General features: G+C 39.8%; 4 protein-coding genes across 6 annotated transcripts; 2 read left to right on the forward strand and 2 right to left on the reverse strand.

Moving 5' to 3' along the window:
• Positions 1-1,534: 1,534 nt before the first annotated feature.
• Positions 1,535-7,236, forward strand: nlrc3l1 (NLR family, CARD domain containing 3-like 1). Of its 3 annotated transcripts, XM_034153472.1 has the most exons (8): positions 1,568-1,592; positions 2,420-2,489; positions 2,577-2,841; positions 3,578-3,679; positions 3,870-3,947; positions 4,042-4,150; positions 4,247-4,487; positions 4,993-7,236. In XM_034153472.1, the coding sequence occupies exons 3-8, from the start codon at positions 2,651-2,653 to the stop codon at positions 6,567-6,569; spliced, it is 2,298 nt and encodes a 765-aa protein (XP_034009363.1). In that variant the 5' UTR covers positions 1,568-1,592; positions 2,420-2,489; positions 2,577-2,650; the 3' UTR covers positions 6,570-7,236. The 3 variants fall into 3 exon arrangements, with proteins under 3 accessions (XP_034009355.1, XP_034009346.1, XP_034009363.1); XM_034153464.1 differs by lacking the exon at positions 2,420-2,489 and having other exon boundaries at positions 1,535-1,592; XM_034153455.1 differs by having other exon boundaries at positions 1,541-1,592; positions 2,420-2,841.
• On the reverse strand, positions 7,233-9,188 carry LOC117468476 (interleukin-1 receptor type 2-like). The gene is made up of 5 exons (XM_034112623.1): positions 8,840-9,188; positions 8,717-8,758; positions 8,572-8,634; positions 8,087-8,213; positions 7,233-7,952 (listed from the first exon to the last, which is right to left on the reverse strand). Exons 1-5 carry the CDS (start codon positions 8,934-8,936, stop codon positions 7,775-7,777), a joined length of 507 nt encoding a protein of 168 aa, XP_033968514.1. The 5' UTR covers positions 8,937-9,188; the 3' UTR covers positions 7,233-7,774.
• Positions 9,189-9,966: 778 nt separating this feature from the next.
• On the reverse strand, positions 9,967-18,937 carry rnf121 (ring finger protein 121). The gene is made up of 9 exons (XM_034112611.1): positions 18,788-18,937; positions 17,323-17,360; positions 16,743-16,884; positions 16,319-16,473; positions 15,588-15,695; positions 12,961-13,081; positions 12,289-12,422; positions 11,034-11,135; positions 9,967-10,511 (listed from the first exon to the last, which is right to left on the reverse strand). Exons 1-9 carry the CDS (start codon positions 18,863-18,865, stop codon positions 10,391-10,393), a joined length of 999 nt encoding a protein of 332 aa, XP_033968502.1. The 5' UTR covers positions 18,866-18,937; the 3' UTR covers positions 9,967-10,390.
• An 804-nt stretch (positions 18,938-19,741) lies between these two features.
• Positions 19,742-26,028, forward strand: LOC117499531 (ribonucleoside-diphosphate reductase large subunit-like). The gene is made up of 19 exons (XM_034151967.1): positions 19,742-19,895; positions 20,671-20,759; positions 20,892-21,069; positions 21,288-21,388; positions 21,478-21,537; positions 21,620-21,659; positions 21,762-21,924; positions 22,036-22,177; positions 22,554-22,637; positions 22,742-22,903; positions 23,217-23,296; positions 23,386-23,587; positions 23,940-24,089; positions 24,179-24,400; positions 24,478-24,554; positions 24,632-24,767; positions 25,081-25,176; positions 25,282-25,470; positions 25,554-26,028. Exons 1-19 carry the CDS (start codon positions 19,877-19,879, stop codon positions 25,743-25,745), a joined length of 2,382 nt encoding a protein of 793 aa, XP_034007858.1. The 5' UTR covers positions 19,742-19,876; the 3' UTR covers positions 25,746-26,028.
• The last annotated feature ends 775 nt before the right edge of the window (positions 26,029-26,803 follow it).

Below are 26,803 nucleotides of genomic sequence, written 5' to 3' on the forward strand. Positions count from 1 at the left end.
TCGTCCCAGTGTTGGATAGAGCTCAGGACGAGTTTGAAGCTAGTTTGGAAAGTTTAGAAACATATCTGGTGGATTGGATTAAAATAAGTGAATTTACCAATACATTAGCTGCAAGTAGCCTAGCTTTGAAGTCTCTGGCAAACCGTCAACAGTCGTGTTGTATTGTGGGTTCTGTTGGCTATTACTATGAAAGCATAGAATAAAGTTGACAATATCTCTGGTTCAACTGCATTTGATCATTTTTTCAAAAGGTTTTTTCAAGCTGAAGTGTTATACTGTAGGAGTGCATTACTAAATCCCTGTAACGTGTTGTGGTTCAAGCTCTTTTGCTAATGAAAGCCTGATGTGGGCCAGCTGTGCAACCTCTGTTTTCACACATGTTTTTAGTATTTATATGGATACAATTCGAAAATAATTTAAAAGTAAATCATTGTTCACCTGCCCCTTTCCTATTGTGAGATAACTACATGTCTTACATATCAAAAGAAAGCAAAAGGCCTATTGCCGTAACAGTAGTGATGTTACGTATTACGCCGAGGCTTTGGAGCGTGTGTCGAGTAATCCCCGAAGCTTTTTGTGAAGCTTGTATCGAGGCTTGTATCGTTTTGGGCCAGTGACGTCACCGATGACAAACGAAGCCTCGCTGCCCCTCAATACCACGTGACTGCTTCAGAAAGTGCGGTTGAACGGCTTGAACCACAACGCTCAGCCTCATATTACCCATGTATAATAAGAACGATATTACCCCTCCTGTACCCGGGCCTGGTGAAACGATGGAATTAGAGCTCAGACCCTCACTTATATAGAGGTCGGAACATGTCATAAGTATAAATAAATAAAAGCATAAATAAATGTAGGAATAAAAACTAGAATAAATACAGGAATAAATACTATTCAGTTTTCAGTCGGATCCAGTGTGTGTGCTGTGGCTCAAAGTGGAAAGCGGTTGTCTCACAACCGTAGGGTCCCTGGTTCAATGACTGGTCGATACGTATTTTTTTTGTTTATAAAAGCTACAGCTAATTGAGATAATGTAGTTAATAATGTATTATTTGATATGGTTAAGCCTTTCTCAGGCTATAACATGGTTACGTTTACGAATATGATTAAGGAATACAAATCCCTCTTTTCAATGTTTACCATGCCTCCTTAGGCTTTTCAATCACAATCATTAAACTGGAATAAATACAATATTGTTAACATGAAAATATGATTTTATGTTCGTTGTGTTTAGAGTTATTTTAAGGCTTTACTCATTGGGAACTCGGTATGAGATACAGCACACAGATGTCAAATCTGCCTGTTTTACACACTTTGACCAACAGGGGGGTTTGTGTTCAGATGAAGCCCATGATGAAGCCTCATGAGATGAACCCAAAGCTTCAAAGCTTCATAAAAGCTTCATCTCGCCATCACTACGTAACAGCACATCTTGCTGTGGTAATGTACTCAAGTTGTTCAAACAGGCTGCATGTTGTTCACACTTCCGGCCTCTAGATGGCAGAGACTGCTTTGTAATGCTTTGCTACTCACGCGATAGTTCAGGCGAGAAGAAGAAACTTTGACTTCCTGAAGATTCGACTGTACCAAAGGTGAGTTAACGTTCATTAGTTGCAATACTTAGTAAGTAACAATAATGTTTTTATATAATTACACATGCTTTGATATTTACGTGTTTTCCGATAGTAAATGTAATGTTATAATTGTACGTAAAACTCACTTCCTTTATTCGTACGTATTTTCATTCCCGAATCAAAGTACTTAACGTTAACTTAACTTCAAGTTTAACTAACTAGCTGACGTTGGATCAAAAGGGATTTTGGAATTAGATTACATCATGTTCACTAAAGACTTTAGGAGAAAGAGGCAGAAGGACAGACACTATGCCACTGATATATCAACATGAGAAGTCAAGACCGAAGAGTGCAGTTAAAATACCATGAAATAGCATTTATGCTAGCTAAAGCTGCTACAGTTGTTTCTGTTAACAGCTTGGATGTATAAAGGTTGATAGTTCGTCCGACTGAACATTAATGCAGCTACAGTTTTTGACATATGGTGACGTGATCTCTCGAGCGACCCAGAGGCTCACAGTCACACACGTGTAACTTTTTAATTTAGCTTCCCATTACTGCACCTCTAGGTTAATATGGGGAGGAAACCGTGTAGTCTTGAGGCAGGTTAAACAACCCTGTTTAACGCTGTTAAATAATATGATCTTTAAATAATACTATGAAGCTAGGTTATTACATTGTTGTTGCTTTTGAAATGATTTAATTTGTATTCTGTATCTACCATTGAGTAGAATCTAAATTATTATACTACATCTTTCATTGCCATCAATGCCATGTGAATTTGAATACAATAAAAATAAATGGACATTTCTGTAACCTTGCATTTAATGTTTTTTTTCTTCAAGGTAATGCATTATCTTGGCATACTGCACACACATGCGAAACAGAGTCCAACTGGAGAAACCTGAAAATCGGGTCTGGTGGAAACCTCTATGCCCTGATAGAGAATTTGAGAAATGATCTTATCTTATGATCTTATTTCCCATGTTTGTTCTTCTGCAGGTACAGACACATTACTGCCTAGAGACCAACCCTGGGAAACATGTTAGTCGTTGGCTGACCCTTTCTATGACAAGATGGACTATAGTTATATGGCGGCGATGGAGGAGATGGACTCGCTGTCAGACAGCTCTTCCATAGGGGAGGCCGTGTCTGGTAGAGGACGACGGCGGCGGCGTGAGTCTGATGAGGATGAGGGCCTCTTCTACATCCCTGAGAGAAGACGTTCACTCCACCTGGATCAGACTCCAATGGACACCAGCCACTGGTACTGAGATTTTTCACTTATGAGCCCTAAAGATCCTTCCTCTCAATGTAGGGTAGTCATACTGTGAAGTTATGTTATAAGGACTATTTCAAATCTAAAACATATAAACAACATCTAGCCTTATCTTATTGGTTTTTTTCTGTGAACAAGTCAAACCAATATTTAATCATTTTGTGTAGCAGCAAGGATAATGGGAAGATCTGCGGTTCCCCTCATGGACTGAATGAAGAATTTGACTTATCTTGCTCCATCTTATCTAATCCAGTTGGGTGTAATATACCCAACCCTTAATTCAATGTGTTAACTGTATCTCATTAAATATACATATATATATATACAATATTTTAGAAAAACCTAGAGCGTTAAAAAACAAACAAAAAAACATTTATAGCTATATTGAGCCATCTGAGTTTCTTATTACAGGGTTGAGTGGGTGATCTATACCTGTCTGTGTATTTTGCTCTATGTTAATAAAGGAAATATAAGATTTGTCTCAGTGTTAGCAACGCCACTCAACTCTCAAAAGATACATATTCATAGGCTTAGCACAATCTATACAAAGCCAATAATAATAAATAAAACCTTTTCCCCAACTCAAATTCTCCAGACTTTTATGTTCTCGGTGCTGCTTGAGGAAAAGGTTTCACATGAGCTGCTTATCTGACATGTATTATGGAAGAGTGTGATTGCTTGTTATGTGGCTACTAGGCAATTAACAAACTGTCATTTTGCCCAGGCAATATGTAGAGCAGGCATTTTCTCCAGCTCTGAGCTACGGATCAATGACAAGTGAAGAGAATTTAAGCAACATGGACGGCGAAGAAGGATCCCCCACAAGGTACAAACAAGACAAAGTACTCAGTCTATTAAATTGTGCATTGATCACGATTAACCTGGAAGCAGCTGGGCACCTCAAGATACACCCCACCTTGTTCCTTTTCTCTCTTTTTTTAATGGCTGGAATACTCTCATGACATTTGGTAGTTACATTGAATAAAGTTTACACCTTCTTGTTGTCTTGCTTTTAGGCTCCAGCTGAGAAGAGCAGATTCTTACTCCAGCTGCTACTCATTGGACAGCGACGATTGTGAAAAGATAATTCCCAAGTAAGAAAAACCACCATTGCAAGGCACTAACATGTGTTAGCCGGTGTGATAAACAAACACTATAATACTCTGTCTCTACACTGGCTTTAACCAGGGTGAAAAACAAAGATGAAACTGCCACAGAGGTTTCTGACACACCTGTGTTAAAGCACAACACAAATGAGTTCAAGCATCCTGCTCTGACCGTGGATTTCACTTTCAAGGTTAGTTTGCATTTCTATTTGAACTTTAAATAATTTAAATAAAAAACATTGAGTTGAAAACCACATCATTGAATTTAACCCTTCATTTGGAATCAGGCTATTTGTGAAATCCTCCAGGAGCTGTCCGAAGACCGCATCTTGCTTTTCAAGGTATTGCTTTGGAAGCGTTACCCACAGTCATTCAACACTCCTCCCCAAAGCCTGGACTTGGTGGACCTTGTGGATCGGTTGCTGGAGTGTTACAACCTGGAGGTATCACTGCAGATCACCAAGACACTTCTTGAGAGTATTAAGGAAAGAAGGCTGGTCAAATGTCTCCAGTCTTTGTGCCTCAGAAGTAAGCAGGCCTATGTGTCTTAATCTCTCTTTACAGTCAATTTAACAACAGAATCAACAGCAAAATATGGAGACAAGGCAAAAGAAGTAATAGTCAAAGTCAAATTAAATTAAAAGGGACATATCATTCTCATTTTTAGGTTAATACTCTTTCTGAAAACACCCTTATCTTTAAGCCCCCCTTCAGAAAAAGAACGCTCTGATTCGCTTGTGCTAAAAATATGGTTTTCCAAAGGTAGTTCTTTAGCCGTTGTGGGTACAATCTAATAAACCTGCATTTGACATAAGGATAGTAACCAAATCTGAATCGCTGGTTGAATCTTATATTTTCTGATAAACATACAGAACACTGACAGGGTTGTCTTTTTTCATAGTATGTGGGTTTTAAGGTACCCCATCTTCATGTGCTTATGATATGTCCCCTTTAAAGTCTTCCCAGTCCATTTTTCAGTTTGAAAGAAATGTGAGAATCTTGCATATTTCCATTCACATTTATCATTTTTCAGATGAAGTACGTTACGAGTTGTGCAAGACTCTGAAGAAGACATACGGAGAAATTGATGATGATTCAGCCGTGCACGGAGAGAGAGGGCCCCTTGACAATTTCTTCGCTAAACTGGACATAACCTCAATAGCTAATAATGGCCCAAATGTTGAACATGAGGTCAGGACCATAGCCACGCTGGACACCAACAGCAGTAAACCAGTGGAACAGCTTTCTATTAAGGATCTCATAAGCGCTGAAAGGCTGGAGAAGACCAACTTAAAGATTGCGCTGATCACAGGAGTTGCAGGGTCAGGGAAGTCTATGGCGATCAAGAAGTTAATCCTCGATTGGATTGAAGGGCGGTCCCACAAACATGTGACCTTTATCTTTCCTTTGCCGTTCAGAGAACTCAACAAGTTCAAGGGTTCTGAGGTCTCGCTGTTGCAAATAATACAAACACTCTACCCGGAAACCAAAAAACTCAGGGATTATGATTATACCTGCGATGAGTGTAGAGTTATGCTTATCTTTGACGGTCTTGAGGAGTACAGAGAGTCGTTTGACTTTCAAGACACTTCGCTTCTCACTGACCACACAGAGATCTCCAACCTGAACACGATCGTGGTCAACATGCTCAGAGCGAGGCTGCTGCACCGCGGCATATACCTGGTCTTTACCCGGCCCAGATTAAGGAGCTGCATTCCTTACGATACGTCTCACGATGAGATTGAACTGCGTGGTTTCAGCGACCCTGAAAAGGATGAGTACTTCAAAAATAGATTTCCGAACCCAGATCAAGCAGATCGAGTTATTGAGTATACCCACTCCTCCAAAACCCTCCGCATCATGTGCCACCTGCCTTTGTTTTGCTCCCTGGTGGCTGATGAGTACCAGCGCATATTTAAGGAACAGGGATTACAGGCCCAGCTGCCCAGAAGCATCACCTACATGTACACAAAGCTGCTGTTAACACTCATAGGTCAGCGCCGCACATTAGGAGCTTCACCTTGGGACTCAGATAAAAAGGGAGACTTCCTCATGGTACTTGGAAAGTTGGCCTACAACATGCTGGAAAAAGACATGCTCAAGCTCAACAGGTACGAATGGGAAGAACATGAACTGGACAATGAGGAAGCAGTGAATAACAGCGGCCTGTGCATGGTGTTTGTGACAAAGCCTCATCTCTTCTGTCATGAGAAAGTCCTCAGCTTTATCCACCCCACCATGCAGGAGTACCTGGCTGCCCTCTATGTGTTTCTCTCCTTCAGAAACCAGGGGAAGAACTTGTTTGAGCCGCCGCTGAAAGAAAAGTTCAAGGGGTATTTCAAGGGGCAGAAGCCAATGGAGATGTACAAGACCGCTGTGGACAAAAGCCTGCAGTACGACGACGGCAAACTGGACATTTTCCTGCGATTCCTGCTCGGAACAACTCTTAAAGCCAACCTGGACCTTCTCCAACCATTCTGCACACCTTCTCCAAAGTGGCAGACAGTCGCTGAGGACGCTGCTGCCTTGATCAAGAAGAGGATCAAAGAAAATCAGCACCCGAACAGGATCGGCAACTTGAAGTGCTGCCTGGAGGAGCTGGGTGTCTGAGCCTCAGAGGCAGCATCAAGATGGAAGACAGTTCAAAGACATGTGCGGCAGACAGTAGTTGGTGAACTTCTCTTTCAGGAGCTGTCAGTACCGGTCGCAGAAGGACTGGTTTCTTTCGAAAAATGCCTTGATTTCATCCTGTGACAGACAATTCTCTATATCTATATACTCTCTGCCACTTCTGAATTTCATTAATGAAAGTGAAAGATGATAAGGGGCCTTATTTTTTACATTTCTTGTTTTCTAGTTTTTCATTGACATTACAACTTCTTGCTTGTGTTCCTGCCTTGGTCTTGATGTGTCTTTTTTTAACTGCATTATTAACACTATATCATGGAATCCGTGACTATTCACCTAAGCAATAATTGACTTGTATAATTTTAAAAAGGAGTTATTTTGCAGTGCAGCATGGTTGATTAATTGATGTTGCTTATTGGCTGCTTACATTTGTGTTTTGGTCTGAAATGCAGTAATCACATTGAAGAGCTGAAGTAAAAAGCATCTGTGCTATAAATGTATTCCTCTTATCACTACCACATATGGAGGGTTGATTTCAGTGTATGTTCTAACAGTGATACCCATTGCTAAGAAAGTTATCTGTTTGAAATAATTGCTAAAATGAACAATACATTTCTAAGGAAACCACCATAAATCACGGTCATCTTGAGTTTGTGAGTGAATTTATTTATTTTCAACTTTATGGAAAGTATTTTGATATGGTTTCAAAGTATGCACATTTAAACTGGCTTATTGCAAACAAACACAACAAATACTGAAATGTTACACAAACATGGATAAGAAATATAGAAGTGTTTAAATATTTAATATAATCTGCAGTCAGTAGATTGTATCTTTGTGAGGTAACGTATAAATGACACTTATTTTGGGTGAAGTCAGTTCCACATAAAATGTTTCAATATGAGGATGATCCTCAAAAAGCTGCGTCAAATTGAAATGAGAAGAATGGAAGTATATTCTAGTTTCACTCTGACATTTGAACACTATTCAAAGCCATCAAAGTAAGTTACTGTGGAACTGAATGCACCCTAAACTTTATACATTTCTTCATCCAACCTTTCTTTGGCATTTTTCCTACCCAACAGTATAAAACAGAATAGTTCAATGACAGACAAGTGGAAGCTGAAATATGAAATTGTTCTCAAGTAAAACATGGCTCACAGAAAACCACTTTTAACTAGTGACATTCAGTGTTTTCTCTTCCTACCTACGTTACAATCTTTACTATCTGTTAAAACGATACGCTTTCGGGTCGTTCCGACATCGTTCGTCACGACACAGGTGAAGGTGGATTTGAGGTCTTCTGACGTGACGCTCCTCAACAGCAAACTCCTCTGGAGGATCGTACCATCATCTAAAGACGATCTAAAACAAACACTGTCATTAGAGCTCAGCAAGAGGTTGGATTCAGGATATTAAATCAATAATTAACGACATAAGTCCCCTTCAATGTTGTACCCTGTGATGTGGTCATTTCCACCAAAGCTTATAATACTCACTCCTCTGATTCTACTATTCTGCCACTGCTGAGCAGGTCTTCAGGGAACGAGCCATTGACGAGCCAGTAGATAAGTGTCACATCTGTACAATTGGCAAACGCTTCACAGTGAAGAAACAGCTTCTCACCTGTAAGTCAGAATACATCCAGTCATACACAACAAGAGTAAAGCTTCAATAATAATAAGGGATCCCTTTAAGTCAAAGTCAACTTTAATGTCAATCTTTCAGTTTGTGTGTACAGAGAGATCGAAATGACGTTTCCAACAATCCCGAATACAAAAATACAATACACAGATATGTATACAAATATGTATAGAATATGTATATCCTATATACACAATCAACAGACACATTTACACATATGCACACATTAAGATAAAAAACACAACAATCAATATATACAAAATAACAGTCACTTCAATATCTTTGAAAGCAATCATCATAGAAAATACCCAACATTTGCAGGTCTTTTGTGTTAACATACCAGGATGAGCTTTTATTTTGACATGATGTGGCCCAATGATCTTTGGATGTTCATCCTGAGAAACTGAAGATCACATTTATGTCAGCACAAAAACATAACCACATATTAATAAGACTTTTAATATCAACCATCAAATATACTGTACCTGGAAATCCATCTACAAGTAGCAGACACAGTGAACCCAGAGCTGTTGAAAAGACACAACATATTCAACCAATGCCATAATACACTGAAAAGGACTGATGTTGGTAACTCTAAGTAATCATACCTTTGACAGCGGATGACAGCTTCATATCGACTCCTTCAGTTAGGTCGTTTGTGTATTGACTGCGGTTTGGGAGTACTATATATATACCCAACAGCATAATTCACTTCCCTAATCCTAGTAAAAACCCAATGCGTGTACATGTGGTACATGGGGATTTCCTCAGAAACAGCCCACGCTTTACTGCCGGTTTGTTGACACACACTGGTTACATAAATTAACTTGACTAATTCACAATTCTAGGTCTTGTGATATTAATTGTCCAAATAATACATCCAGGGGTAAATGACTCAGCTTTAAAACAAACCTGAAGGATGCATTGATAACGACTTCTACACCAGTACACACACTGATGACAGTAATATCACTAAATCAAAGGCCTGTTATATTTCTTTGCATTCATTCCCTTTCTGTGAATAAAAAAAAAAAAGAGGCAATGTCTTGAGTACATTTATTGACCCGTATCATAGCTTTGGTTTGTGCTTCGTAGGTGGCTGCATTTTCAGAGCAGATACAAAAATCACTGAAATAAAGAAAATCTATATTTTCCCTCTTAACTAGTGGTGTTGAGCAATGCAGTTGGTTTTTAATTCAGCTTTGTGATATCAGTCAACCACATAAAAAACACTATTTCTTTGCTAGAAAGTAGTTCCAAAGAAAACAGCTGTAACAAATCAGTATGGTTGGATAACTCTACAAGTGATATCTTTTTATTTGTAGTAAGTTTGGGGACCCTTTAAGTAAAAAAAAGGTAACTTTGTCAACGAAAAAAGTGACTTCCTCAAATTCAAATTCAAACCCAGTGAAGAAATACTGTACAAAGGCCGGAGGTCAAAGAAAATATGACTGTTTTTCCCCGTTGGTATGGATATCCATAAAGACAGTAAGGTCATTTTGAAATCCTGTAACATCCAGTTTCATCTCATCTCCTCCTGAGTGAGGAATCCTCCGTTTCAGATTTTTTTCCCCACAATGACGGTACTTTCTGTCATATGATGCATGAGGCTGTACTTATGAAACGTACTCATGTCACTGAGTTTCAAAATAATGACTCAGAGTTAAAAGGCTAGACAAATGATTACATAAATGTGTGTATGTGCACTTTGGAGACAGAGGGAGGAATTATATATTACTTGTGTTTCCATTTAATCTTTATTACTCATGTGTGATAGCCATCAGACATGAGGACAAAGTCAAACTCCAGCAGGATCTTTTTACTAAGAATAAACAAACACTTAAGACATAAATTAGTAAAAAGCACCCCTCTAATGATTTTTAGAACCGCTTTACTAGGCCATACTGAAAGATGCACCGAACAATTATCAAGTGTAACGCTGTGTGAAACAAATCCTGGGAAACTGACTGACATCCAAATTGAGATTTACCAATAAAATTCAAATAAACTGTAAATACAGACAATATGTGCCTATAAATATATACACAAAAAGTATAGACACTTTTATTGGTGTTTTAGTTCAATGTTAGGCCCTCAGTCTTTTGAGCCAGTGCATATCATCTCCGTGTGGCGTGTTTTGTCCCTTTCTGCATCGCAGGTCACTCCAGACCCAGGACGTAGTTGATGCCTTGCACAAATCCAATGATAACAGGCTGCCACGCCACCAAGTACCGAAGCCAGTCCAAAAGTTGTCCATACATGACATGTGGCCTCTCCCAGCTAAAAGGAAAATGGGTTAAGGAAAAAAAACTTGAACAGCAATCCACAATGGCTAATGAATGGATGCCAATTAAAGCGGTTAAAACACAGATTAAGAGGCGGTAGAAACCACTTTCAGTTTCTGTAAAAGAGATACAGTCATCTTTAGTGTCAACTGTGAACTAAAAAAAGGAACAGGAACAGGAACTTAATATATATAACCTATGAATGTTTCACATCTCATTTCACCACGCCTTTAATGAACTGTCTGAAAAATGCAACTAAACTTTGCCTTCAAAAGTTCCCCCGCAGTTACTAGAAACACGTCTTGGAATGTCTGCTGTGAAAACACCCAATTTAGATTTCAGGCCCTACTTTCACTTTTTTAATCTTTTATACAGTCTGAATGTGGATATTACTGTACTGTTAATGATATCTATAATTAACTTGTAACGATATATACACAAAATACAATTTTGAATAATGCAGCACAGAAGAACAACAGGGAAAGCCAACATGTATAAAGAACTTTAAAAAGGATACGGGTTGCTGAACATCCTCTTCAGATCCACCTTCTCTTTGCAGTACGGACACATCTGCTTCTTTCCGACGATACACCATCCTCTTATGCAGAACTCATGGAATCTGGATGTGGAGTTAAGGCTCGGCACTGAAATATGTGAGGGTCGGTTCAAACACTGGCTCAAAATGTCATTACTAACAAAAGAACCGTATTGTTGAAATATGAAATGTATTATATTTGTAGCCACTGTGCATTCACCTGTTGGGTCAATATTGTTGAAAAACCAAAAACAGTTCTAGGAAACAGTCATGTTACTTTACCTTAAATACAGTTTAAAGTAAAATACATATAGTTACCCACTAAAGGTTAATACATTTAACTGGCAGGCAAGGCACTAATGTTACAGTGGTAAAATACAAGACGCAACTATAAAGTTATTTTCTTTCTTTTTGTAAAACAATCTTTGATATTGTATTCCATATTTCTATTTGTTGGATACTTTCTGAACCTGGGCACAATATTATTTCACTAAATGTGTATGACAAAAAAAAGAGAGATATCCATATAATTAGTAGAAACCAACAATTGTGGATTTTTCGTGTGGATCTCCAAGTCTACTTTTGAGGGAATACATTTATTTAAATGTTTGCATTAACAGTATTATGTTGATGCCGAATGAATCGCGTTCTATCATCTTTTGCAGCTGAACAATTTGCTGTCACCATTGGCAGTAACCGTGTAAGATAACCACACATTTTCCACAGTAAACTCAAAGGGATAAAAGTTAAAATGACTATAAAAAAAAATAAAACCACCGTCACAAAATATATCAAACATGAAATATATAAATAAACGTTCCATTATACAAATGGCAGTGTACGATATTGTAAGTTTTTTTTGCACATCTGCCAAAAACATTATGGAAGCACCAGCCAATAATATCATCGTGCAGATTAACGTTATGGCTCTATGATTTAATTCACAGCATCCTCCACTAATCTGTAAAGTTGTGTTGTTTACAGTGGAAGCTGCACAAGATAACAATGGGGGAAGTAATACGCATTCAGATGAACAGACTCATAACATCCACAGTAAGACATAAAGGTCAGGTTAACTAATTCCCTTTTGCGTACACAATAAAGTTCTGTCACAAAATGTACCATGACTAAACCTTTTTATAGACATGGAATACCCCATCGTGCAGATCGACATCTCTTTCGCTGATAAAACATATAGCTGCATGACAATATGTCCGATTCTCATGAGGAAGGATACACATGGTTGCAGGATAATCTGTACGTGTTCTCGATAATCCCCTCCTCGCTGACATCTACGAGGATGGGCTGCCCACACACTGCACAGATATTGTCAGAGAGGTGCTTGGTTGGCATGCCAGATGCACTGTAGTACTGGAAAACAAAAGAGAGAAAGAGGTGATACTTTAGCTCAGTGGTTCCTCGTATACCCCTTGAGCTGGTCTCTATTCTATAAGAACCCCCTCACTCTGTGATGATACACCTGCATTTTTCCTTGTGTAAACCCTTAGTAATCGTATTTAACCCAACTGCTCCTTAGATGAAATTCACTTGTATAACCCTGAATACAAATGTATTTAAACTTGCACTTATTGTCAGTGAAAAAATAATAATATTAAGACTCACTTCTAGCAGTTTCAACATCTTTTGTTAAGACTTGAGCTTTTAAGAGACACCTGAGCTTGCTTGTCTTTCATAAGTTTCGATAGTTCTGGGGGCGGGACACAAGGGCTATGAAAATAGATTTTTAAATGTTTTATTGTGTGGAAATATATTGCAATCCCTAATCCTTCTACTCCCCCTGCAAACCCCTCAAGTACCCTTAGGGGTCCCCGTACCTCCGGTTGGGAACCACCGCTTCAGTTTACAGTTGTTACCCCCACAGCTTGGGGCCTACAGTCTGTCTACGTACCCCAACAGTGGAAGCCATGAAGTCTGCACACATCTCTGCAAAGTCCCTCCCCAGGACCCCGTAGTACAGACCGTAGAATAGTAGTGAGACGCCAAAGTCCATCGCGTCCTCTGGCTTTATCCTGCAGAGAGAAGGCACTGCATCACGGCTCAGGAGGGGTTCAACGTTAGCTTTAATTCAATTCATTAAAAAAAAGAAGTACAAAACATATGGGCTAGAATAATTCTAATGATCAGCTGTACCCGGAAACACGTTTTAAATGTACAGCTTTAAATAAGTAGGCATACGTTACATTTTCCATTTATTTAAGAAACTGTCAGTTAAGAAAATAATGTGAGAAATGTCTGAAAGTTAATTAGCGTGTCATGTCGCAGCCTCGCTACATTAATGTCCAATTCATATTATTGAAGGTTCTTTGCTGCTCATTAGTTACATAGAAAAAACCTTTGTTAATTTAGAGGCTCTAATGCAGGTGGATTTCCCGCTGTGTTTCCCTGGATGCTGGATATAGACTAAGTGCCATGCCAGCACGAGACCGCAAGACCACATGGCGGAGCTCATGCTGAGCTCCGCCATGTCCCGCTAACATGGCACGCAGACCCCACGCAGCAACCAGGAAACGACACCAGTAATCCACCTCACACTGTCCGCTCCTCGAGCCTCAAAGGGCGGAGCAGTGAGCCCCGCAACGTCCCGCCAACACGGCACCCAGACCCCACGCAGCATTCTCATCTGTTTGTCATTACTGGTGTCATTTTCTGGTTGCTAACATACCCCATTGTAACACAAACACTGATGTCCAACTGTAACGGTGGTTGACCAATCAGAACAGAGTGTGCGAGCTGACCAATCAGAGCCCATAGGGAGGGGGGGGGGCAGGAGCTCCAACAAGCCGTTTAGGACAGAGAGTGAAAACATACTATACAGAGATGCTGTATGAGAAACCAATGTGATTTTGGAACATTGAACAATGTAAATCTATTCTAGTAGACTTCAACAATGGAATTATGATCAGTAGAAATGGCCAAAACATGGGACCTTTAAAGCATATTCAAGTATCAAGCATAATTGTTTTACATTTGATTGATTTAGCTAACTTATAACTTAACTTATGAGGCAATATACCTCACCTCTAGTGAGTGGCCCATCCCTTTGTATGTATTTCTGTATGTGGCCCTCATTAAAAAATGCCTGGACCACCCTGCTCATGTGGGTTAACTACTATAGGACATTTTCCTGTTTTATACTCAGCTAAAATTAGCAACTTCCACTTCATGTGCGTAAGAAGCAGACAAACTATAATTTCTCTGACCTTTACAAACAGACAGAATAGATCTTTGTCATTGCCTACAGGGAAGTATCTGAGAGAACTACCCACGTGTGTATGTCATTTTGTTACAGAGGAAATGTTTTTAATAAAAGGGTATCACATGTTTTACGCGACTTCTCACACAACCACAGGTAACCTTTGTACACAAACACCTGAGGCCAGCTATGGATTATGTAAACACCATGAAGCAGGCAGTCAAAAGAGAGTTATTTGCTCTTGTTCCTGCCTAAATCAGTCAAATTAAATCATCCTTCTGCGTGCTGAATTCTTGTAGGGCTTCAATGCACAAAATGAAATGCAACCAACCACAGGGTCAGCTCATAAAAGACTTAGACCCTGTTTACATGAGGACGAAACGGGTTGTATCCACATAGTTTCTCTCACGTATAGCCCGTTCGTTCACACGAGGCCGTAACGGAACGGCGGGAACGGACCCCGCAAACGATAACGGGTCCCAAGGTGGATAGATATGCGGACGGAACACTCTGGGGGGTCAAACGGCTCCGTGTGTACGCCCTATACGATCATTTCCCGATAGATGAAGCCATAGCCCCGCCTCTCCCCACCTCTGCTACTCACTGCTGTAGCATGGTCAGTAGCTACTGCTAGTGCTACTGCTACTGACCATGCTACAGATGTTAGTGCAAAATCTACAGCTCGACCATGCTACAGATGTTAGTGCAAAATCTACAGCTCCTCTACCACAACCATCAGCAACAAGTGGACATGGAGAATTACATGAACTACATGTTGCTAAATCCACTGCGGAGAATAAACAGAAGGGCAACCATGGCAACCATGCTCCGGGGTCTTCTTCGCTGCTTTTGGTGTATTTTGTGGCGGCAGCAGCGCCACTTACAGGCCCGGCATATGTACTACAGCGTTTCCAGCGGGTCGAGCGGTCTCGTGTGAACGGACACGTTAAATGAATCGAATGCGTGTGAACGGAAGACTTTTTGGAAAACGCATACGGTGCGTAAATGCAAACGTTCCCGTGTAAATGGGGTCTTCGAAAAAGACAAAACGGAAGAGCAATTAGTAACTCAGATGACTGGTGGATATTGTTATGATCAAAAAAGGTATTAAAAAAGACAAAACTAAATGCTACATGTCGAACAGAGAACCAGAAGAAGCTGAACTTCAAACATCCTAAAAAATTGAAAAAAATATGACAGCTCCTGTCAATAGCAGCCTATCGTTTTGAGTTATTTTTAACTGTGTAAGTACATATCCAGTGAAATACAATATTAGGATTCATTTAGCACCACTGAAAAGATATGAAACTAACAATACATACCTGAATATAAGGTTGATACCAAAAAGTGTAAACATGACCACAGTGTAGCCGGCTATTCCTGTGCCATAGCTGATCTTGTAGAGAAGGAGGAACCACTTATACACCAACCTGCCAAACCAAAGACAAGGACTTTTCTGTCAGTGTATGCCAGAGTCAGGGATGTAATAATAAAATAAAACTGAAGCACTAAAACGAAAAATGATATTTTATATTAGAAATATTATTAGTAATGTTGACACAAAATAAAAACAATATCTTTAAGAAACTTGAAGATTATGGTCTGGCTAAAAATCTAAATAAAAATTAGAGTAAATTCTCTCCAGTTTAGTCTTTTTTAGCTATATTATATCACTATCATTAAAAAAGGAACAGCATGAATTCCCATTACTTCTTGTGACATTAAAGCAGAGAAATGTAAGCACCTTGACCTCCCAGGAGATGGCACTCTGCCGCAATTTCTACACAGTTTTCCTACACACTAAGCCAACCATGTCATTGTTTTTATATGTAACTAAATACTTATGAGATGTTATAGCTGACCCTTACAAATAAAAAATGTAATTAAGTAAATAAAAGAAAACCAGAATAAGCAATCAAATTGTGAAAAAAGGTCAACAAGAAAAAGCAAAACCATTAAAACCTTGGTCAGTATCACAAACAGTTAATTCCGCATAACAGCAAGGCATTTTAATTGAAAGGGTTTGATTATGTGTGTATGAGGGTTATTATACCTGGGTGTGGTGCAGGCCAGGGGCTTGCGAGTGGCACGGAAAGAGATGTACGCTGTGATGACGGAGAAGATGAACCACGTGCTCAGGAACCTCCACCAGTGAAGTTTTGTGGTGAAGTAGAGAGGAACTACCCACATCTGGAACAGAGTCACCAGCTACAAGGGAGCAGAGGGCAGACGTTAGAGGAGGCATGAACGCCAGGGAGAAACAGTAACCAGCATGAGACACTGTGTAAGGAAGGGAAATACCATATGCCTCCTTCATTGAGAGAACAAGTATTGATGGATATATACTGTATGATGCACCATGTGTTGCCATATGCTTGTGAGGGAAACTCTATGCTAGTACTTATTATCTTATTTGCCCCTTCCCCATCAATGCAAACGCACACACACACACGCCCAGCTCACAGTCCGTGTCTTACATTGTATGACTTTGAATGTCTCTGTTTCCACTGCACGAGGACTAGCTGTGCGACGACGAGGGTGACGATGAGGATAAGCACCATCTCGGCGTGCATGGCCGCATGACCTTCGTGTTTGGCGTGCATTCTTGCATGCTCCACCCTGTGGAAAGATAATACAACATACTCAACTGATGTTACGTAGCTGGGAGCCACAGTGTTAGTTGTAGTCATAACAAACTCAGGATAGGTGTGCCCGTAAAGGTGCATATCACAGCCCTGCACAATAGCATCGCCTTATGGCAGTCACTGTAAACTGCAGCATTTCTGATAAGTTTTTAATATGTCAATAGTGGGTGTAAAGAACTCTTATCTTACTATTTTTAATTTTTAATTATAATGTCTGAAGTTGTTTTCTATACCAAAAACATTGTGTATTATTCATAAAAATGCTTGCAAGAGTAACTCTGCATTTTAGTCAGTGCAAACTGGCTGAATTTGTGTTTAACCGATAAGTGGTCCTTCTATCCAAGTGCAGTTCATATTATATACATTGCAAAAATAAATGCATTAAAATTAAAAGTGTGTCCAAAACACTAACCTCCACTTCTCTTCTGGTGAAAGCTTGGACAAATCCAACTAAAGAAAGGAAAAAGACTAATTATGACCAATACTGTTGACATTGTATCAACTAAGGTAAACAAACTGATAACAAAAATCACAGAAAATGATACACCTCAAATCACAAGGAGAAAATAAAACTGTAGTTTGCTTTAGCGGAGAGCACTGAATGAATCACATTTCAACACAGAAACTGTAATTATAGTAGCACCAAATCACTGTTTTGTACATCAACTCTCACCCAGTTGACTTTAAACTTCCAAATCTTACACGCATATCAATTACAGAGCAGATAAAACAACCAATTGTGCAGCAATGCGTGTCAAGGCCGAATAACTATATCTAACAAGCGTGAGGTTATTAAAGTGCAAGTCCAAGTTTGTTTAGTGATTATAGTCCCTCCCAAGTTGTTGGGCTTGTTAAGCTACTTAACCATGACTGAAATGAACAGCCAGCAGCAATAACTGATGAAGTGTTCTCTTGTTTTTGAGCTTAATATCTGCCAAAAAATGAATGAAGGCTGACAGTGTAATTGAGTGACTGTTACGAAATCCAATTCCCCCCGGGATAAAAACAATATATTTTATTCGTAATATGTTTTGCTCAGCAGATGAATACATTTGAGCCTTTTTATTGTTTCTTACCACTTGATATAATAATAAGCAGAGACAAATAGCCATCATGGCACATCAAGTCTAAATGTTACAGATTTCCATTCAGAAACATTAATCATCAGTGAAGCAAACACAAGGATCTTCAGTGTATTTTGCCAGCCTATTGTGATGGCAGCCGTGATGGTGTTCTGCGTCTGCATGAGTAATGACACCACACCTGTAATTACACCTGTAAAAGCTAACACCTGTTTTCAGCTTGACATCCAGGTTTGGTTTGACCAGATGATTGAAATCCCACAGGAAGTGGATTGGATGCTTCCCTGTGGCTTGACACTGATACACATCTTGCACCTTAGCACAGAAAAGGCCATATACTTGACCTTTGACCTAATGAGCCACATCATCTTTATGTGTAGAGTTCTCTGAACGTATGGGTGTGGAAATGTGTTATGCGTTATAAATGCCAATATAATTATTCTTAAAAGGCGTGTTAGCTTCTTTTACCAGATGAAAGCAACTACATGATATAAACGTTAGCCGGCTAGATAGCTTAGCATAGCTTAATGCTGTTAGGGAGATGGCACTGCCTTTATAACGAAATGCTATTAGTGACATGCAATGGAAATGTATTTGTATTTAAACCCCATAACGATACCTATGCTTGGTAACAGATGTCTAAACAGTAGCAAGCTGCTTATGTTAAGCTAAACCCGTGAGTAACATGAGTAGCTAGCTAACACTGAGTTACGAGTTAGCAGCTAGAACCCCAGAATACATTCACCTCCATCTGTTTATCTGTCAAAACATGTCACTGGGGTCAATAACTCTCACCTGGTGCGGCTCATCGTGATGCGGGAGTCCATGGTCATGCTCTACACCATCAACCTCCACCTCAAACACCCCGGCCATCTTCGGAGTGCTGCTTTACCGTTCCGGGCCATTAGCATTAGCAACAATCCTGAGTGGCACTTCCGGTCATGTTTGGTTAAGTTTCTTTCAAAATAAAAGTCGGAGATAATGTAGGTCAAATGTTTGTTTTGTTTTTTAATGTAGGTCAAATCTATGAAAATGTGATCAAATAGTAAAGCCCTGACTTTCTGTATTTGTTTGTAAAGTCTGAGGTCAAGCCATAGCTTGATATGAATGAAAGGGGTAAACTGATCAATTAGATGCATATCAATATCTCTAAGACCAATATACTATTCATGATAATATTTACTGTATTATATCAATTTCGTTGTATTTATACGATTTTTTTAATGGAACAACTTTTTTTTAGAAGTGCTACTCAAAGTAATGATAATTGCAATGAATGTCACTCATTTGTAAAGCTTTAATAACTCCATCGAATAACACACGATGTAAAACATTGCCTACACGAGTCAAAGTGAAAATGTTCCATTAAAAAAGTAGACTCTTGCAAGTAGACTAATATTGCAGGTATTAATAGCATATTACACCAGCGGAGTTATCGTGTAAGGAAGGCATTGCACAACAAACAGAGAGTCAGTCACGCCTTCTATATAAACCCTTGTTGGATATTTGTACATTGCAACAAAGAGCCAACATGAAGCAACCCTGCTGCTGAAATCAGACAGGATAATTACATGTTGTGTTTAACCCGTTGTTTGGAAAATATCGCGCCGGATTTGGCCCGGAAACGGAGACCGGAAGTTGTAAAATGAGCGATGATGCATTTTTGATTGGTTTATAAATCTGACTGAGTCTTCTCGGATTGGCTGAGCCGCTGACACAAAGCGTTGTAACTGCTGGCAGTGGCAGGAGGTTGGCGCCCTCAGTTTGAGATTCAAATGCCAGTTGTTTAATAACCTGCTATAACATCTCAGTAATACAGATAACTTATCTGTTTCGAAGCTGAAAACACAACAACTGCTGTCAGAGGAAAACATTGTTGCCAACATGAACGTCATTAAGCGAGGTAAAGTAGCTCACTTTAACGTTCTTGCTGTCAAATAATATCGGATAATGCACTGTTTCGCGGGGGTAATTTGAGGTCCTGGAAAACGTTTAAAATAAATAAAAATATGTAAACTGTAAGAAACGTTAATACTCACAATAAAAACTGCACTTCTGCAAATCTTTTCCTCCTTGTTAATTATGTAAAATTGTACCTATTTCCTAGATAAAGTGTGTTTCCTTATGTTTCTTTGTGCATGGTTCTCGTCGACTTTAAACAAAGACTTGAGTTATGAAAGGACAACAACTGACAAAAGATTTGTATCAGTTTTTAAGTTTGTTGCCTGTTTTGTTTTTTATTTGAATAACGTGTGAGCTTATTTTTTTCAATAGTAACGACGATATTAACTTGAATATCAGGCTCGTTTTCCTGGTTTTACTCTCTAACACCTGTCCAAAAAGTTTTTTTTAAAGTAATAGCGTTGTCCACTATTAGGAATGTATATGAAGAGGATTATTATAAACATGTCTTTTCATCATATGTGTTGGCGCAAAGTAAGAACGTTTTGTTTCCCTGGTTACACAGGTGTTCAGCGCGCGCTTTATCTGAGTTAATTGATCATTGGAACGAGTCCAATTTACATTTATGGGACTGATTATCTTGTCTGCTATTTCAATGTTTAGAACCAGTCATATTCTACAACTTCTTTGATGAAGAAACTTATGTCTAGATTCTTTGAGGGAATTGGGCAAATACAGTTTTACAAACAATGTTTAATTTAATTTTTGTTTTTCAGATGGACGTGAAGAGGCGATAACTTTTGATAAAATCACTTCTCGCATTCAGAAGCTTTGCTATGGGCTCAACTCTGAATTTGTGGACCCTGTAAGTTATGACCGTAAAAAGCATATATCAATGTTAAAAAGAAATGTGAAAGTTTGACGATTTTTACTTGAATTGAAAGATAATCTACTATGCGTTGATTGCGTTCAACCCTTTATCTGTTTATTTGTGCAGGCTCAGATTACGATGAAGGTGGTCCAGGGTCTGTACAGTGGAGTCACCACTGTGGAGCTGGACACTCTGGCAGCTGAGACTGCCGCCACCCTCACCACCAAACACCCTGACTACGCACTGCTGGCTGCACGCATTGCAGTGTCCAACCTGCACAAAGAGACCAAGAAAGTGTTCAGTGGTGAGTACAAGTTACCATGAAAAATACACTGTCTATTGCAAGATATGCACCTTTTGTGTGTGTGTATAATAAATGTGTTTGTAAACATGAAATAACACCTTTAATACATACACATTAATTGAGGAATTGTCAAATGAGGATGCTGCACACACAATACTGTTAGAGTGATTATATTATCCTTACCGATGTTGCACTTTATTTCCTCTATGCTTGTGTAGATGTGATGGAGGACCTGTACAACTACGTGAACCCGTTAAATAAACGCCACTCTCCTATGATCTCCAAGGAGACGCTCGACCTTGTACTTGAAAATAAGGGAGTAAGTCATATTTTATGATGCATTTCTTTCATGTTTTAAAATGTCAAGTCATTGCATTGTGTTTTTACATAATATTCTATATTTTGCAGCGGCTCAACTCAGCCATCATCTTCGACAGAGACTTCTCCTACAACTTCTTTGGCTTTAAGGTCACTTTTATTCAAACGTTACATTCAACATCTCAATTAGATATTGAGTTCTAAAACTAATTTGTATTTTTTGCTTTAAAAGACACTCGAGCGGTCGTATTTGTTGAGGATTAACGGCAAAGGTGAGAATGGCTTTTCCTGGAGCATCTTGAGAAGCATGTTTATGTGCTGTTTGGATATCATTTCTATTGTTTATTTGCTAATTATTGTCTCTCCTTGTGCAGTTGCTGAGAGGCCCCAGCACATGCTAATGAGAGTGGCTGTCGGGATTCATAAAGGAGACGTGGATGCAGCCATTGAAACCTACAACCTGCTGTCAGAGAAGTGGTTCACCCATGCCTCCCCGACTCTCTTCAATGCCGGCACCACCCGGCCACAGCTGTCCAGGTGAGATAAGATATACTTTATAGATCCCAATTCACTCTGAGCAGTGACATCTGATGCTTTTTTCTACATTCAATTTTTTTCTTCTTTCCCTAATCTAATTTGTTTTTGCAGTTGTTTCTTGCTAACCATGAAGGATGACAGCATCGAAGGTATTTACGACACTCTGAAGCAGTGTGCCCTCATCTCCAAATCAGCTGGAGGCATTGGACTGGCAGTGAGCTGCATCAGAGCCACAGGCAGCTATATCGCTGGGGTGAGTCAAATTCATGGTTTATATTCATTATTAATGTGCTGCTTATTATTCAGATTAAGCATTTGATATTTTGGTCTATAAAATGTCAATACCAGTTTCCAGTGTTGTGCCTATAAACATATTTTTTTGTAAGTCCGAAACCAAAGGATATTTAGGTTAATGTAATTTATACGGAAGAATAGGAGAAATGTCAATTTTTGAGAGGCTGAAAACAGAAAAAAAAAATCCTTATTCACTATCAAAATATTTGCCGATTCTGTTTTGGTTGATCGATTGATAATTTTAGCTCTGTATTCAAATCAAACTGAAAAAGAACGCTTTTACTTGTGTCTTAATTGTATGACTTACAGTAGTTCTTGTTTTGTTTGTTTTGCAGACTAATGGCAATTCCAATGGGCTGGTTCCGATGCTTCGGGTCTACAACAACACAGCACGTTATGTAGACCAGGGAGGCAACAAGGTGAAGATTTCAAACACACACTAATGGAGCTGGATGTTGTTGCCGTAGAGACACCTCTGGTAGTAAATGTAATGACCTCTCTCTCTCTGTGTTCCCTTGTTCAGAGACCCGGGGCCTTCGCTGTGTACCTGGAGCCGTGGCATTTCGATGTGTTCGACTTTTTAGAGATGAAGAAGAACACGGGCAAAGAGGAGCAGAGGGCCAGAGACTTGTTCTTCGCCATGTGGATCCCAGACCTGTTCATGAAGCGAGTGGAAGCCAATCAGGTGAATATCTGAGGGAATCCCCTCCATGACTCATTTTCTGCAAAGGTCACAGTTTGAATGAAATGATACACTCTATAATTTATGCTGCAACTAACTATAATTGTCATTGGTGATTAATCTGCAGATAGTTTTTTCGATATTAATAGTTTGACCTTCATAAAATGAGTGAAAATTGTGAAAAAAACTTCACCCCAGTATCTCAAAATCCAAGTTGATGTCTTCAAATGTCTAAAACTACTGTAAGTTTGCTGTGGGGTTTAATCTTCCTGCTATATCTTGAACATTTCTGATTGCCCCTCTTCTGCTTTCGTAGGACTGGTCTCTGATGTGTCCCGGTGAATCTCCCGGGCTAGAGGAGTGCTGGGGAGAGAAGTTTGAGGAGCTTTACACTCGGTAAGACCAGCGACACAACACAACTCTCTTCTGAACAACCACCTGACTTCTCCTTGCTGACCTGTCCCATGTGTCTGTGTTCTCCTCAGCTATGAGAAGGAGGGCCGGGCTAAGCGTGTGGTGAAGGCTCAACAGGTTTGGCACGCCATCATCGAGTCTCAGACAGAAACCGGGACACCATACATGCTCTACAAGGACGCCTGCAACCGGAAGAGCAACCAGCAGAATCTGGGCACCATCAAATCCAGCAACCTGTGCACGGAGATCCTGGAGTACACGAGCAAAGATGAGGTGAGGGGGGGGAGGAACTGTTAGGTCTGCTGTATTCACATTAAATATTTAGTTTATGCTCATTCAGCTTGTCCTCCCTTGTGATCTTTCTGTGATTATACCTCTTTATTCAACATGACAATGCAACATATATTGATGAGGCAGGATTTAGCTATTATTTGATCTCCTTCTGCAGTCCTTTAGCAGTTTCACACATAACAATCAATAGACATTTTAAAAGCACCCATCAACATAAATATTAGCAGATTTAACAGAACTACTATAACATTAAAATCATTTCAAATATAACACTTGAATCACAGTCAAATTAAAGGTAACTTAATATGAATTTCTCTTCTTGTGTTCTACTCAGGTTGCAGTGTGTAACCTGGCATCTATTGCCCTCAACATGTACGTGACCCCAGAAAAGAGCTTTGACTTCAAAAAGCTTGCATCTGTCACCAAAGTCATTGTGAAGAACCTGAACAAGATTATTGATATCAACTACTACCCAGTGATTGAGGTAAGCTTTAAAACAGTGTTCCCTCTCTATCCACTGTGCAGTCTTATGTGCTCCATGGTAACCAGTGGCTCCTCTGTGCTGGTTTGCAGGCGGAGAGGTCTAACAAGCGCCACAGACCAATTGGAATCGGTGTGCAGGGTCTGGCTGATGCCTTCATCCTGATGCGTTATCCCTTTGAAAGCCCCGAGGCCCAGCTGCTCAACATCCACATCTTTGAGACCATCTACCACGCCGCCCTGGAGGCCAGCTGTGAGCTGGCAGCGGAGCTCGGCCCCTATGAAACCTACGCCGGATCTCCTGTCAGCAAGGGGGTGAGTACTTTTCACATTGCCTTCAATCCATCCCAGGATACAGTTCAGCAGCTCAGCTCTGATCCTTTGTTCTCCAGATCCTTCAGTATGACATGTGGGATAAAACACCAACAGATCTCTGTGACTGGGGATCATTGAAGGCCAAAATTGCCAAGTAAGTCTTTCTAAATGTCTCCCTTGTTGGTGTTTCTCTTATCTACTAGTATGTGATAAGTAGATATGTGTCCTCAGGCACGGGGTGAGGAACAGTCTGCTCATGGCTCCCATGCCCACAGCCTCCACCGCCCAGATCCTCGGCAACAACGAGTCTATTGAGGCGTACACCAGCAACATCTACACCCGCAGGGTTCTCTCCGGAGAGTTCCAGGTCAGCACTGAGAGCATGCGTTGCTACAGATTTGGGGATTTTACATACTATGCTGATAAATGTGCCTAGAAATATCCCCACATGAACGGTTGGAGTTTTTGTCAGCGAGCCTTTTCACTCTAAAAGCATTGCAAAAATGTAATGGTCAGGTATTTTGGCAATATACACAGGAAATGACAGTAACATGGGTACATGAATGAGTGATCACACATATTTTAAAATGATATTTTTTTATCCACATAAATATCTAATCAAAACATGCTCTTAAATTGACCTCCCTTGTGTCTGACTTTCTTTTGTGCCTCTGCCACAGATTGTGAACCCTCACCTGCTGAAGGACCTCACAGAGAGAGGACTGTGGAACGACGAGATGAAGAACCAGCTGATTGGTCAGAACGGTTCCATCCAGGTAAACAGCCACTCAGAATGAAATCCTATTCAGTATCATTGCTCTAAATCTTCCTATAATTAAAATATTTGTTGGTGATCAACATGCTGTCTGACTTGTCTGCAGGGTATTGAAGAGATCCCTGCTGATCTGAAGCAGCTGTATAAAACTGTGTGGGAAATCTCCCAGAAGACAGTCATCAAGATGGCAGCAGATCGTGGGGCTTACATCGATCAGAGCCAGTCGCTAAACATCCATATCGCCGAGCCAAACTACGGCAAACTGACCAGCATGCACTTCTACGGATGGCAGTTGGTAAGTCAGGACTGAGGGAATACTCAATGCTCATCGCAGTGCCAAGAAACAAACGTCCTAATGCCGTCTTCTTCTCTCTGCAGGGTCTGAAAACCGGCATGTACTACCTGCGGACGAAGCCTGCCGCCAACCCCATCCAGTTCACCCTGAACAAGGAGAAGCTGAGGGAGGCCCAGGCGAGCAAGAGCGAGGAAGAGGAGGTCAGAGAGAAAAACATGGCTGCCATGGTGTGCTCCTTAGAGAACAAAGATGACTGTCTGATGTGTGGCTCCTGAAAACACACTTCCCCTTACCCACTGTTAAAAATCCCTTTTGGAAACACCCTGCTCTTTTTTTGTATATTACGTTGGAATGATAGTTTTACATATGCAGCTAGTTTCAGGTCTCATATTTATATTTACTATTTTCATCAAGAATTGCCTGTTTGTATATAATTTATAGGGTACAATGAATTAATACATGCTCTTAGTGTTTTTTTATTATTATTTGTATATGTGGGTCATTTTAATGAACATGATTGTATTTTAGATGTGTGGGAATTAAACTTTGTATACACTGGTCTTTATTTAAGTCTCTTTATTTCATGCGCTGCTGTACATTTTTCTAGCTTTGGTTATGCATTTATTGTCATTGATCATATTTAGACCTAAATGTATTGAGGCAATGGCTTTCTTTTACATTTTCAAAAAAGCAAAATATTTTGTACTCACATGGAGGAAAGAAGAATGTCTGCATGCTGTTCTAAAAACGTGTTGTTAATTAGGAAATGAAACTCATCATCTAACAGGATGGTGATTATGATTGGCTGGTGATAAATCATGCCTGTGCACGTAAAACATGAAATACATTACCTGGTGTTAAATGTCGTGGGCTTTGGTGTCAGAATTAATAAAGTGTGATATTTCATTATTTCGTGAAGCAGGATAACAGAATAGACACTGAAAAAAATAGAAATGATGATGGCATCAGTCACCAATAACAGCGACAAAGCGTTACGTGCACAGGTGTGTTCCACAGGAAGAGTGTGCATGTGTCTGGGGACAGGTGGAGCTGCAGGTGGTGATTTAATGAACTGATGCAACCTCAGGGGAGCAGTATGTGTGAAACAAGCTGAGACCTGCTCTGTCACACTGTGGCGGGCTGCTGGTTGTGAGTTAGCAACACTAATCAGCACAGAGTGAATGTTCTCCTGCATTAAGCTCAGGAAAAACAGAAATGAATTATTTCAAATGTTTTAATTGTGTTACAAAGTTTCTATTGTGCAATTATTTTTATTGAGCACAATTCTACTTTCTTCTGATGTTTAAATGTCAACAGAACTACCCCACCAAAC

Source organism: Trematomus bernacchii, unplaced genomic scaffold (assembly GCF_902827165.1).
Source record: "Trematomus bernacchii unplaced genomic scaffold, fTreBer1.1, whole genome shotgun sequence".
In the NCBI taxonomy this organism is placed as follows: Eukaryota; Metazoa; Chordata; class Actinopteri; order Perciformes; family Nototheniidae; genus Trematomus; species Trematomus bernacchii.

Excerpts from the sequence above, each read along its gene's own strand:
- nlrc3l1 (XM_034153464.1), top strand. The coding sequence starts at position 2,651 with ATGGACTATAGTTATATGGCGGCGATGGAGGAGATGGACTCGCTGTCA. Across the intron at positions 3,948-4,041 it reads TGTGAAAAGATAATTCCCAA|GGTGAAAAACAAAGATGAAA; the intron begins GTAAGAAAAACC and ends GGCTTTAACCAG. Across the intron at positions 4,488-4,992 it reads CCAGTCTTTGTGCCTCAGAA|ATGAAGTACGTTACGAGTTG; the intron begins GTAAGCAGGCCT and ends ATCATTTTTCAG.
- LOC117468476 (XM_034112623.1), bottom strand. The coding sequence starts at position 8,936 with ATGCTGTTGGGTATATATATAGTACTCCCAAACCGCAGTCAATACACA. Across the intron at positions 8,635-8,716 it reads ACTTGTAGATGGATTTCCAG|TTTCTCAGGATGAACATCCA; the intron begins GTACAGTATATT and ends TGTGATCTTCAG. Across the intron at positions 7,953-8,086 it reads AGAATAGTAGAATCAGAGGA|ATCGTCTTTAGATGATGGTA; the intron begins GTGAGTATTATA and ends TGTTTGTTTTAG.
- rnf121 (XM_034112611.1), bottom strand. The coding sequence starts at position 18,865 with ATGGCCGGGGTGTTTGAGGTGGAGGTTGATGGTGTAGAGCATGACCAT. Across the intron at positions 16,885-17,322 it reads TCACCAGAAGAGAAGTGGAG|GGTGGAGCATGCAAGAATGC; the intron begins GTTAGTGTTTTG and ends ATCTTTCCACAG. Across the intron at positions 12,423-12,960 it reads TCATGGCTTCCACTGTTGGG|TACTACAGTGCATCTGGCAT; the intron begins GTACGTAGACAG and ends TTTGTTTTCCAG.
- LOC117499531 (XM_034151967.1), top strand. Across the intron at positions 22,904-23,216 it reads AGCGAGTGGAAGCCAATCAG|GACTGGTCTCTGATGTGTCC; the intron begins GTGAATATCTGA and ends CTGCTTTCGTAG. Across the intron at positions 24,768-25,080 it reads TTCTCTCCGGAGAGTTCCAG|ATTGTGAACCCTCACCTGCT; the intron begins GTCAGCACTGAG and ends CCTCTGCCACAG.